Raw genomic sequence first — 15,003 nt, 5'->3', positions numbered from 1 at the left:
CACACATATGTTAGTTAGTTAGTTAGTTAGTTAATTTTTGGGCTCAAAAAGCAAAAAGCAAGGCCATGTAGGGGGACATGGAGTTATGTACAGGGTGGTGTCCATGTAAAGAGTTTAGGCCACTTGTGGTCAAGGGAGACTTTGAACCAAGCGGTCGTCGGCATCTTCACTATCTCGTCTGGCAGCTTATTCCACGGATCGGCAACCCGGACAGAGAAAGCCCTTCTCCTTCGATTGAGATGAAATCGTCGCAGATAGAGCTTTTCGGAATGACCCCACAGCCGACGCTCTGGAGCAGGAGTGAAGAACAGCTCTTTCGAGAGGTTACACTTTCCGCTTATGATGTTGTGAGCAAGAATGAGATCTCCACGGCATCGTCGTTTTTCTAGAGAATAAAGGTCGAGCGTCTTCAGCCTTTCTTCATAAGACAAATTCTTGAGACCAAGAACCATGTGGGTAGCCAGCTTCTGGACTCTTTCGAGATGGTGTATGTCTTTGAGGAGATAAGGAGAAGAGGCTTGAATCCCGTACTCCAATATGGGTCTCACCAGCGTGACATAGAGCGGTAGGAATATAGCTGCTGTGAGCATTCCAAATGACCGTCGAATCAAGAACAGAATTCCACGTGCTTTGTTGGCAGCATGGACGCACTGGGCCGAAGGCGAAAAGGAGGAATCCACCAAGATACCCAGGTCCTTTACCTGATCGGTCCTCTCCAGCAGCAGACGACCCGGTTTGAAATCAAGTTGAGTTGCAGGAGGAGAGCCAACAGGTATATATCATCATCATCTGTTTTCCAATGCTGGCATGAGTTGAATGGTTTGATAGGAGCTGGTAAAGCCAGAGGGCGGTATCTAGCTCCAGTTATTTGTTTTGGACACAGTTTCTATGGCTGGATGCCATTCCTAATGCCGATACACTTTCGTTTCAGGCCAAGCCAGCATTACTGTTCCTTCGCTTTCCCCTCCATGATTCTCATCTACCAAGACAGACTGCATCATCATCCTCATCCTCATCCATTTCATTCTATACATCTCATCCTTCTCTAGGTCCATGTATAAAAGGTTGCACTAGACTACCCTCACCTCTTCCTACCCAGCATTCATTACAACTGTCTTGTACAAACAACTAGCACACACACACACACACACTCTCTCTCTCTCTCTCTCTCTCTCTCTCTCCTCTCTCTCTCTCTCTCTCTCTAGTTACTTCTACTGCCATTCAATACCTTTAGTCTTGCCTTTATTTCACTATTTGTCCTCACACCTCTACGGTGCCCTTCATCCTTTCTTTCACTCTTCCAACTGTGATCACTGAATGGTAACGCCGCTCCTTTCTCACTGCCCACACTGGCCTCTTTTCCTTGCATTCACATTCTGCTTCTCCCAAAAATTTCCCTTCTTGAAATGCATTCTCTACATCTTCCACTGTTCTTCCCTCTGCCTTCCTAATATCCTCTAGCCCTTCTTTCCCCTCATTGCTCCCTCTACTTACACATTACTCCTCAACCCCTACTTCGTTTCTCTCTCACTTCTCTCTCTCTCTCTCTCTCTCTCTCGTGTCCTTCCCTCCACACCCCTTCTGACTCCCCCCCTCCCGAACCTTCAGTGACTCTCACTGAATTCCTTGCCATACTCATTTATTTCTCCCTTTCTGGTCCTTCCTTCCACACTTACCTCCAGTATACACACACACACACACACACACACACACACACACAGTGGATTAATTACTATGCACACACAAATCACTGAACTAAACAAAAATGAAGGTTCCTATTTATAGAATTCAGCAGATATGTCTGTGTTGGTAAGGCTATGGATATACACACACACACACACACATATATATATACATATATATATATATATGTGTGTGTGCGTGTGTATGTTTATACACACGCACAAACACATTACAATCATTTAATGTCTGTTTTCCATGCTGGCATGAGTTGGACAGGTTTCTTTTAGTTTCTGCCTACCAAATCTACTCTCAAAGATTTTGTCAGCTCAACGTTATAGAGACATTTGCCCAAAGTGCCACTTTGTGGGACTGAACCTAGAACCGTGTAGTTGTTGGAAAGCATGACTTTTTGCCACACAGCCATGTCTGCTGAATTCTGTGAACAGGAGCCTTCACCCTTGTTTAGTTCACTGCTTTGCGTGCACATAGTAATCCATCCATTTCCTCCTCTGCCCCCTATGTTCATCTCTCTCGGCTATCCCTTCCTCTCAATAATATATCTGTTCTACTAGGCATCCCATCACTTACCCCATCACCTCATCTAAAGTCATCCCACTTCCTTCAGCATGTTGTAACTTCCGCCAACACCTCACTCTCTCTTTCTATCCTATAAATGTGTGTCTGTGAGCATGCATGCACACACACACTTTGTTCAAAGTATGGCAAATCACCAAAATGCCTGGTCCCTTGTCATTTCCTCAGTAAGGTCCAGCATCTGAGGATCCTTTCTCACCACTTCGTCCCATGCCTTCCTGGGTCTACCCCTTCCACAGGTACCCTCCCCAGTTAGAACTCAGTACTTCTTTACACAGCTGTCCCCATCCACACACATCACATGACCATACCAGCACAGTCTTCTCTCTTGCCCACAACATCTGATGCCTCTTATACCCAGTTCTCCTCTTAAATCATTTACACTCAGTTGTGTGTGTGTACAGTGACATTACTCATCCAATGGAGCTTGCTAGATTCATTTCTTTCAATCCTTCACAAGTCCTCTGTAGTCAAAGCCCATGTGTCACTGCCAAATAACATAGCTGTACGTACACAGGCATCATACAATCTGTCTTTCATTCTGAGGGAGAGGCCCTTAGTTACCAACAAAGATAGAAGTTCTCTGAACTTTGCCCAGCCTGTTCTTATCCTAGCAACTATGCTTTCAGAAATTCCTCCCCCACTGCTACATATATATATATATATATATATATATAATCACCATCATTTAACATCCATTGTCTATGCTGGCATTGGTTGGATGGTTTGACCAGGGCTGGTAAGCTGAGAGGTGGCACCAGATTTCAGTCTGATTTGGCATGGTTTCTACAGCTGGATGCCCTTCCTAATGCCAACCACTCCAAGAGTGTAATGAAAGCTTTTATGTGCCACCAGTGCAGGTGCCAGTTGTGTGACACCAATATCTGCCATGACTACGATTTCACTTGGCTTCATGGATCTTCTTTCTCAAGCACAGCACATTGCCAAGGGTCTCGGTCATTTGTCATTGCTTCTGTGAGTCCCAGCGCTTGAAAGGTACATTTTACATGCCACAGCACTATTGCTAGTTCCACAACACCAGCATTGGCCACATTACCTTTGAGAAGCCCAATGCTCAAAAGATGCTTATATATCTATCTATCTATCTATATATCATCATCATTTAACGTCCGCTTTCCATGCTAGCATGGGTTGGACGGTTCAACTGGGGTCTGGGGAGCCCGAAAGCTGCACCAGTCCAGTCAGATCTGGCAGTGTTTCTACAGCTGGATGCCTTTCCTAACGCCAACCACTCCGAGAGTGTAGTGGGTGATTTTATGTGCCACCGACACAGGTGCCAGACGAGGCTGGCAAACGGCCACACTCGGATGGTGTTTTTTATGTGCCACCGACACAGGTGCCAGACGAGGCTGGCAGACGGCCACGCTCGGATGGTGTTTTTTATGTGCCACCGACACAGGTGCCAGATGAGGCTGGCAGACGGCCACGCTCGGATGGTGTTTTTTATGTGCCACCGACACGGTGCCAGATGAGGCTGGCAAACGGCCACGATCGGATGGTGCTTGTTACGTGCCCACAGCACGGAGGCCAGTCGATGCGGTACTGGCTACGGCCACGTTCGGATGGTTTCTTATGTGCCACGTGCCACCGGCACTGGTACCACAAGATACAAATTCCATTGATGTTCATCTATTTTGATTTGTTTTGATTTTCACTTGCCTCAACAGGTCTTCACAAGTGTCACAAGAAGGAAGGTATGCACAGGTGGACTGACTACGTCCCAGGTAGGGGCCATGGGTTATGGCCTGACTAGTCTTGCCGGGTCTTCGGATGGTGTTTTTTTGTGCCACCGACACAGGTGCTAGATGAGGCTGGCGAACGGCCACGATCGGATGGTGTTTGTCATGTGCCCACCGCACTGACTACAGCACTGATGGATTTCTTGTGTGCCACAGGCACTGGTACCACAAGATACAAATTCCATTGATGTTCATCTATTTTGTCTATTTTGATTTGATTTGATTTTCACTTGCCTCAACCGGTCTTCACAAGTGTCACAAGAAGGAAGGTAGTCTTGCCGGGTCTTCGGAAGGTGTTTTTATGTGCCACCGACACAGGTGCCAGATGAGGCTGGCGAACGGCCATGATCGGATGGTGTTTGTTACGTGCCCACAGCACGGAGGCCGGTCAATGCGGAACTGGCTACGGCCACGTTCGGATGGTTCTCTTGTGTGCCACCGGCACTGGTACCACAAAGATACAGATTCCATTGATGTTCATCTATTTTGATTTGTTTTGATTTGATTTTCACTTGCCTCAACAGGTCTTCACAAGCGTCACAAGAAGGAAGGTATGCACAGGTGGACTGACTACGTCCCAGGTAGGGGCCATGGGTTATGGCCTGACTAGTCTTGCCGGGTCTTCGGATGGTGTTTTTATGTGCCACCGACACAGGTGCTAGATGAGGCTGGCGAACGGCCACGACCGGATGGTGTTTGTTATGTGCCCACAGCACGATGGCCAGTGATGCGGTACTGACTACGGCCACGTTCGGATGGATTCTTGTGTGCCACCGGCACTGGTACCACAAGCGGTACTGACTACGGCCACGTTCGGATGGATTCTTGTGTGCCACCGGCACTGGTACCACAAAGATACAAATTCCATTGATGTTCATCTATTTTGATTTGTTTTGATTTGATTTTCACTTGCCTCAACAGGTCTTCACAAGTGTCACAAGAAGGAAGGTATGTACAGGTGGACTGACTACGTCCCAGGTAGGGCCCACGGGTTATGACCTGACTAGTCTTGCCGGGTCTTCGGATGGTGTTTTTATGTGCCACCATGTTCCCACAGCACAGAGGCCAGTCGATGCGGTACTGGCTACGGCCACGTTCGGATGGTTTTCTTGTGTGCCACAGGCACTGGTACCACAAAGATACAAATTCCATTGATGTTCATCTATTTTGATTGATTTTCACTTGCCTCAGCAGGTCTTCACAAGTGTCACAAGAAGGAAGGTATGCACAGGTGGATCGACTACGTCCCAGGTAGGGGCCACGGGATATGGCCTGACTAGTCCTGCCGGGTCCTCTCATGCACAGCACACTTCCATAGACTCGGTCTTCAGTCATTTCCTTGGTGAGACCTAAAGTTCGAAGGTCGTGCTTCACCACCTCGTCCCAGGTTTTCCTGGGTCTACCTCTTCCACAGGTTCCCTCAACTGCTAGGGTGTAGCACTTTTGCACACAACTATCTTCAGTCATTCTCATCACATGACCATACCAGCGCAGCCGTCTCTCTTGCACACCACAACTGACACTTCTTAGGTTCAACTTTTCTCTCAAAGTACTTACACTCTGACGATTATGAACACTGACATTACACATCCATCGGGGCATACTGGCTTCATTTCTTGCAAGCTTACGCATATCCTCAGCTTTCATGGCCCATGTTTCACTACCATGTAGCATGGCTGTACGTACACACGCATCATATAGTCTGCCTATATATATATATATATATATATATATATATATATATATATATATATATATATATATATATATAAATATATAAATATAAAATATTATATATATATTATATATATATATATAAATATATAAATATATATATATAATATATATAAATATATAAATATATATATATATATAAATATATAAATATATATATATATATAAATATATAAATATATATATATATATATATAAATATATATATATATATAATATATATATATTATATATATATAAATATATAAATATAAATATATATATATATAATATAAAATATATATATATATATATAAATATATAAATATATATATATATATATATATATATATATATATAAATTAACAGAATGAGATAAAAAAATCAAAGGCTGTGAATAGTTTTCAGACATTTATAAAGAGAATATGTTTCAGTAATAGTTATTATAGATAAGATATGAAATACAGAGTGAAGTGGAGGAATGAAAACAGACGTGAGATACGTAAGGATATTATATCTGCAGTTCCATTATTTAAGCAGAATGGTGTATGTATATATATAAACTATTTACAATCTGTTATACCTAGGCCAGCCTGAAAAACAGATATTAAAGGATGATGATAGAAATATATATATATATATATATATATATATATTGGAAGTGTCACTATGAAAGGCTGCTAAATGTTGAGAAGGCATAGGGACCAGCTATCTGAATCGACAGCAGCATAGTATATAAAGCAATTAAAAATATGAAGACAGAGAAAGCCTCCGGCCCATCAGGAATCTCCACTGAGATGCTTAAAAATATCTGGCAGATTGGAATATAGTCTATTCAACAGTAATCAGGTTATCCACAAGGGAGTCATGCCCAACAACTGGTGTAGCAACATAATAGTCAGCTGCTACAAAAATAAGGTGATGTCTCAGACAGAAGTAATTACAGTGATATCAAATTGCTGGACCAGGTGATGAAAGTTGCAGAGAGGGCCATAGCTTAATTAATTAGGAAGAGAGTTTGCTTAGATGAGATGCAGTTTGATTTGTACCAGGGAGAAGCACTACTGATGCTATATTTCTGGTAAGGCATCTGCAGGAGAGGTCTTTAGCCTAAAATGAACTTCTGTACTTGGCTTTTGTTGACATGGAGAAGTCCCTCTACACTGATGGCTTTGTTTTTATAGCTGAATCAATACCTGAACTAGAGAGGAAATTTGGGTGAGGAAGCAAGTCTCGAATCTAGGGACCTTAGAGTTAATTTAGCAAAGATCAAAGTCCTAGTAAGTAGGAAAGCAGTGAGCTGTGGATATGTAAGAGGTGCAGTGGTGTAACAGGAAAGTTAACAGAGAAATAATCTTTGTGTGTACCAGATGTGCAGTTACAATAAACACTAAGAATGTACAGAGAAATGACTTCCTTAAACATCCGGTGGGATCCTTAGAAGTAGCAGATACCTTCCGTTACCTAGCTGACCAAGTTAGCAGCAGAGGAGGAATTTCTGAAAGTGTAGCTGCTAGGCTAAGAATGGGCTGGGCAAAGTTCAGAGAGCTTCTATCTGTGTTGGTAACTAAGGGCCTCTCCCTCAGAATGAAAGACAGATTGTATGATGCCTGTGTACATACAGCTATGCTGTATGTACATGAAAGAAATGAATCTAGCATGCTCCACTGGATGGGTAATATCAGTGTGCACACACACACACAAGTGAGTGTAAATGACTTAAGAGGAAAACTGGGTATAAGAGGTATCAGATGTGGTGTGCAAGAGAGAAGACTGGTCATAAGATGTGTATGGATGAGGACAGTGTTTAAAAAATGCCAATTACTAATTGTGGAGTGGACCTGTGGAAGGGGTAGACGCAGGAAGTCATGGGGTGAAGTGGTAAGAAATGGTCTTAAAACGATGGGCCTTTGAGATAACAAGGGACCAGGACCTCTGGCAATTTGCTGAGCTTGAGAAGACACATCAAGGTAAATAAAATCATGGCCGTCTACAAATGCAGCATGTCCTTTACAGCCATGCCCCACCACTTCTTCTCTCGCATGTGCTGGTGCCATGTAAAAAGTACCTGTTTCAGCATCATGTAAAAGCACCCATGCTAGTGCCACACAAAAAGGCACTTGTGCCAGTGCCACACAAAAAAGCACTTGTGCTGGTGCCACATGAATAGCACCCATGCTGGTGCCAGTAGCACTGGTGGTGGTACCACATAAAGAGCATCCACTACACTCTATAAAGTGGTTAGCATTAGGAAGGACATCATGCAATAGAAACCATGCCAAAACAGATAGCTGGAGCCTGGTACAGCTCTCTGGCAGGCTAGCTCCTGTCAACCCGTCCAACCCATGCCAGCACGGAAAACGAACTTAAATGATGATGAGATATGTGTATAGTATATACATGTGTGTGTGTATGTACAAACACACACACACACACACACACATATATATATTTCGTTTTTGCAAGATTCTTTATGTGAATTCGTGTGTTGAAGCATATATTATTGTATATGGGGAGTGTCATTGTCTTTTAGTGCCTTATTAATTTAACACACTCACTGGTCTGATTTCCATTCTTTTTTACTTATTTATATTTATTGAAATTCTCATTGTGCCTTGCAACCTTTTCAATAGTCGTTAAATGTCCGTTATCAGAACTGCTTTTTTTTTACTGCGCATACGGATGTGTCAGTGTGTGAGCATACACATGTATTTATGTATGTATGTGTCTATGCATATATATATGTATGTATGTATTCTGCATATCTATATGTGTGTGTGTTTGTGTGTGTATTTGCGTCTATGTTTGTGTGTTTGTATGTATGTGCGTGTGTGTATGTGGGTGTACCTGTCTCCTTGTGCGTTTGTGTGTGCGTTTGTGTGACTATGTATGTGCATCTGTTATGTATGAATGTGTGTCTCCGTATGCGTCCTTGTGTTAAGTGTGCATGTTTGTATATGGTCATGTGTTTCAGTCTTCATTTGAATGTATGTGTGCCCATCTGTCTGAATTACCTATGTACCTATCTGTATATCTACCTGTCCATATACGTATCCAAAATATTTTGTATTAAATCTAATTTTGATTCATCTTTTTCTCCTCCATTTTTCTATAATTGTTTATGGTATTTTTATACCTATAACGATATTTTTCAACTATATACTGTAAATCCTCGAGTATAATGGGCATTTTTTTCCCAGAATTTAATGGCCAAAATCCCTAGTGCGTACTATATACAAGGTTAAAAATGAAAATTATTTTCTAAGAGCAATGTCCGAGTATCTATTTGCTGTCCGGCAATGTTTATTCAGACGCATTTTGTGATGCCGGGTACGAAAATACTTTAAGCTAAGCCTGAAAGCAATGAAGTCATAAAAGAATCATCCATAACTTGCAGTAAGCAACATTTATTAAACGTTATTACTGTTATTTCTTTATTTTCTGCAAACAAAATGCACAAAAAGCTACACGTTTGCATTATGTTATATATACAATAATAATAAAGGACGTTACCGTATACATTTTTACAAACCAAGGACATTATATAGACCTCCTTGACTCAAGTTAGAGAAGGGGTGCGTATTATACACAAGGTTTAGGTTTTTCAGAGGTACAGCCCTCTAAAAATTCCCTGCGTATTATACTCAAGGGCAGACTATACTCGAGGATTTACGTTATATGTATGTGTGTGTGTATAAGAGACGAAGGTAAAGAATGCGCACACCACCCGTTTTCGGGGGTTAAGTTTAGAGTTAGGGTGGGGGCGTTTCATTAATGAGGACGTACTCTTGTACTTGTCTGAGTATTGGTTCACCGCCTGTATAAGGATATATGTATACGTGTGTGTGTGTGTACAAAGAAATTAAATACTTTGCTGCAAATATTAAAAGTACTGAAAAAAAAAGATCAATAAATAATTTTTTATCCATGTTGATATTTTAGATAGAATTTATTGAATATTTTAAGCATTATTAGAAGCCTTAGTTTCACTTAAAAGACATTTTATCAAGTTATAGATGTTAATAAAAATTCTCTCACCTTGTCATATTTCTGGCTGAAATATCCAACTTCATGCCAAGTAGCGACGAACAAACTTCTGGCACGGAAACGAACTGACGGAAAATGTTGAGCAATTAACGACTGAATCTTGAATATTAGCGTCCGATCTTGAGTTTCCCTGAGAAGAAAAATATATCCGCATTTCAATATTTATTCATGGAAGAGTTCAAAATATTAGGTTGGCCAAAAAAAAAAAATTCGTTCGTTCCCTCCCCACACACACCTTTGTTCATGCATACTTGTTAGGTAACCGACAACCTTCGCGGTTTTTGGTTCTGCGCATGCTGACTCGTTAGATATCTGGCACTAAGTTCGAAGTGAACCTACGACGACAATACTGTTTTGTACTTTGTGTGCTTGAAATCACCCTCGAAACGAACTTTATTGATACGTCAGATTTTTTTATTTGTATTAAAAAAGGGCAAGAAAGCAGTGAAAAACTGCAGAATGGTAAGTGCTGTTGCAGAATGTATGTGTTAGAAGTGACTCTCAAGAATTCGATCAGGAAATTTTTCGGTTCAAGATGCAACACACTCGGGTCAGCTAGCTGAGATTAATAGCAACAAAGTGAAAGAGTCAATCGTGAGCTGCCCACCTCCCCATTGCAGGATGATTGCAGATATTCTCCAAGTATCCAAATAAAGTGTAGAAAACCATCTACAACAACAGGCTCAAGGTTTGGGTCTCACATCAAATCAATGTGAAGAATATGGCACAATGAATATCTATCACTGATTCGATGCAAATACGTAAAGAAAACGTTTTTTTTTTTGTTCTAGAGAGAATGGTGACAAGGGTCGAAAAGTGTATCATCAATAACGATATGAAGTGCAAACGATCGTAGTGGTGGGGGGGGGGCAAATCATCACAGGACTTCATCAAAAGAACGTTATGCTTTGAATTTGGTGGAATTGGAAGAATGTTGTCTTTTACAAGCTGCTTCCCACAGACAGGACCATCAATTCAGATGAATACAATGACCAGCTGGACAAACTGAATGCAGCATCAGTAACAATACTTAAGGGCATTGTCCTTCATCGCGGCATTAGACTGCAGACTTCTTTGCAGACACAATAGACATTACTGGGGCTTGGCAGAGAGGTTTTGCCGCTCCCTTCCTTTACGCTCGACCTTGCACTTTCAGATTCCTATCTATCTCAGCCTCTTCAAAATTCATTGAATGGACAAACTCTGACGAAGGATGAACAAACTCTAAAGAAAATGCAAAAATTCACCTGGAAGAATTCTTCGCCACTAAAGGCAGGTAAAAATGGATCTACCCACAAGATGGCAGAAGATACCAAAACTAAACAGCAATTATATCGACGATTGAATAAATCACTTTGTGTCAAAAACTTGTGTTTTATTTTCCATTTGAAAAAGAACTTTTTCGCTAATCCCATACTCCCAAAGAAGATACGTGTGTGTGTGTGTGTGTGTGTGAGAGAGAGAGAGAGAGAGACTTGCAACAAGTAGTACAGCACTCGATCAATTAAGGGAATAAAGAAGATATAAAAACTCACAACGAAATATTATTTCATTTCGACATTTATTAAGCTTGTAAAAACAAAAATATGACGACGACGACGACGATGATGATGATGATGATGATGATGATATGTGTGTACAAGTTCCATGCTGGATTGGATTGGAGGATTTGACAGGGACCAACGGGCCAAAGGATTTCGTTGGGCTCCAATGCCTGCTTTGGCATAGTTTCTATGGTTAGATGCTCTTCCTAATACCAACCACTTTATTGTGTATAAAGGGTGGTTTTGTATCATCGGCACTCGTGAGGTCACAAACCCCGAGAAAGGCAGCTTTATGCTAGAAAATGACAGGTTTGAGAAGAGAAGCCAAAGCAGAACATGGTTTTTTGGGTTTTTTTTTTTTTTTTTTGCTGTAGAGAAAGAGTTGGTAGGGATGAAATAGGAAGAGAGGAAAATAGTTAACAGATCTGATAGCTGGATCTAATTCACACTTGAGTCAGATGACGTGTCCTGATTACCGACCAAACAGCTTGAAGAAATTTCCCCCCAAATCATGAAATGTTCTTTGATTTACGTATTTGCAACTGTAAAAGTTAAAGCACGCCAGAATCAGCGCAGAGGTTGAGAAAGGCACAGGAGAACACATCCTCAGAAGTACAAGCAGCAAGCCCTTCGACAAGTTTTCTTTGGTTGCAGTTCAGCCCCGATGTTGAAAGGAATTCTTCAAGTTAGATGGACAAGCATCATTCCCGCTCTCACGAGAAGCTAATCTCTATTGTTAGTTGCTTAAATACGACTACGTTTGGTTCTAGCACACCATATTATGCTATTGGCAAACGGTTATGTAATTATATGAATATTGTAATTGCTTTTATAACTGTTCGTAATTGGTTTATTGTGGGACAACACGCAGCTGGACTTGATGTCAACCGACAAATACCCATGCAGCAAGCACCACAAAGTGAATGGGGGTGGGAGAACAGAGAGTTTGGATAGCAGTTGTAAGACTAATGTGGGGAAGTGAAGAGTGAATATGATGAATAAAGAACAAAGTGTTGAGGTGTGGATTATTGAATGATGGATAAAGGGGTTGGGGAGAGGAAACCGATGATGCATGGGGGTGGCCAAGAGCAGCGAAATGGTAATGATGATACAGTAGACACGCTTTTATTTACTTTTTCTTTCCTCCCGATATAAGCCAAGAAGCAATGTCTGGAAGTGGCACCTTTGATGCAAGTCTAACGAGGTGTCTCTCTAATGTCTAAAATCGCAAACATTACGTAAGTTTTTTCATTTCGAACTTTAGCGTAAACCGGTGTCGCAAGCAGAGTTAGTACGGAAACAGTTGTAACGAATCATTAAAGATGTGTTAAAGGATTTCTTTGTCTTATAATTTAGATTATAAATGATAAAAGAAAAAAAAATTTTTTTTAAAGTACATCGAGTGCTCAACCCGGACGGGAAGCAGACACAGAAGGACCCCAATTCTTCATCATTAATGGTGCGAGACTGAATGTTGCTATTTGGTCGATGGCTGATGAAGAATTGGGGGCGGGGGGCTTCCTTGTCTGTCTCCCGTCCGGTTGAGCACTTGGTCTACGTTATGTCGTTTGTTTGTTTGTTTGTAGTGCGTTTTTTAATTTAAGTAACAGAACGCAACGCCACCCACCTTGTATTAACAGTAAGTTTTGTGTGTGTGTGTGTGTGTGTGTGTGTTTACCCATTCTTTCCGAGCATCAAACTAATACACCTGCTTGTTCCCTCACCTGTCTTTGTCTTTCGTTTTTTGTACACATGAACCATATATATGTAGAACATACGTATGCACGCACGCACACACACACACACACACACACACACACACACACACACACACACACATATCCGTTGGTGGGGTAACAGAAGCCGTATCAGATTAAAATAGCATATATGTATCATACTGAAAGAAAATACATTGTCTATATTTTAAGAAAATTGAAATGTATATTAAGAGTTGACTTGTCGGTGTAAACCTAATTTGCGGTGATCTGATGAGCTAGCTTTTTTCATTTGCATTGATTCGTGAGTATACAATGATATTGTATAATGCTGAACATACATATTATTGAAAACATGTAGGCATAATTTCTTCCTAGATGAAATTAATATCAAATGGAGATTGTGAAACGGCTGTAACCCTTTGGAAGAGACATTTCGGTCATTTACTTATTTCAGCCTTTTAACAGCGGCCATGCTGGAGTACCGCCTTTGGACGAACAAATTGACCCCCAGGACTTCTCCTTTGTAAGCTTAGTACTTATTCTATCGGTCTCTTTTGCCGAATCGCTAGATTACGGGGACGTAAACACACCAACATCGGTTGTCAAGCGATGGTGCGGGGACAATCACAGATATACGCACAAATATACACATGTATATACACATGTATATATACATATATATATATATATATATATATATATATAATATATATATATATATATATATATATATATATACGATGAGCTTCTTTCAGTTTTCGTCTACCAAATCCACTCACATATATATTCATGTCTCATACCTCCTGAGTTTATGATTTTATATCCTCCTCGAGAAGTATCTTTATCGCTCGGATCTTCTTGATTTTTAGCTACATGGACACTATACATTACACTTCTTTGTACTAGCCAAGTCCTTAAGAGGAGCTTATTGTGATAATCACACCATTCTGTGAATCAATATCGTGAACCGCTCTTTTACATACACACACACATTCTCGCACACACACACACACGCACATTCCCCCACACACACAGCCACACACACACACACACACACACATTCACACACACACACACACACACACTTACATCATTCGGTTTGGTGCGTTCGTTCGTGTGTTGCTGTCTTTAACCTCCTTCCTTAATTTTTAATCTCTAATTCCTCATTCACTACACTTCCTAATTGCTTTTGTCTATCCATATTGACAAGTTGTCACTTGTAACTTATCACTACCTTCTTAACTTACTCTTTCCCATCACCTCCCATTTTTATTTCTCCTTCTCTACCTCCTCTTCCCCCTTTCCTTTTTCCCCAGTCCTCTGTTTTCTTTCTTACACGCATACGACCCTTTCCCCCCACACTCACTCACTCACTCATACTAAGCCTGTGTAGTTTATTTATATTTGCATTCATTTTTTACTTGTTTTCTATGATACACATTCATTCTTTTTAATTTTTATCACCAAAAACATATTTTTCTGAAATGACTGTTTCCCCACTTGGATCTTTCCAGTTTGGCTTCCAATTTCCAGTTTCTTCAATTTCTGTTCCAATTGATTTCATATTCGTTGTAATGATGTAGGTTTGTATGGTAATCATTGACAGGAAATTCATAAATCAATAAATAAAGAGTTTATAACTTTTAAAGTTTGAAACTGTTGGGTTTTTTCAGTCAATCGTAAGCCATATACACATTCATACCAGTTTCCATAGTAACAGTCCAAGCTATTTTACTCACACGGTCACTTTTAGCATATCTGTTTCTTTATTGCCCACCGGGAGGGTGGGGGCTAAACATAGAGGGAACAAACAATGGGATTAAGTCGATTACGTCGACCCCAGTGCGTAACTGGTACTTAATTTATACCTTATGAAAGGCAAAGTTGACCTCGGCGGAATTTGAATCCAGAACGTAGACAGACGAAATACTGCTAAGCACTTTG

General features: G+C 40.9%; 1 protein-coding gene across 1 annotated transcript in view; it reads right to left on the bottom strand.

The window, feature by feature from the left end:
* Positions 1-15,003, bottom strand: part of LOC115222592 (nidogen-1) — a 173,238-nt gene that overhangs the window by 111,195 nt on the left and 47,040 nt on the right. Inside the window, exon 2 of the mRNA XM_029792880.2 lies at positions 9,789-9,927. Coding sequence (XP_029648740.1) covers positions 9,789-9,927 — 139 coding nt within the window. The remainder of the gene's footprint in view (positions 1-9,788; positions 9,928-15,003) is intronic.

This window comes from Octopus sinensis, linkage group LG20, assembly GCF_006345805.1.
Source record: "Octopus sinensis linkage group LG20, ASM634580v1, whole genome shotgun sequence".
Lineage (NCBI taxonomy): Eukaryota > Metazoa > Mollusca > Cephalopoda > Octopoda > Octopodidae > Octopus > Octopus sinensis.
This window is presented reverse-complemented; position numbering and strand designations above follow the sequence as displayed.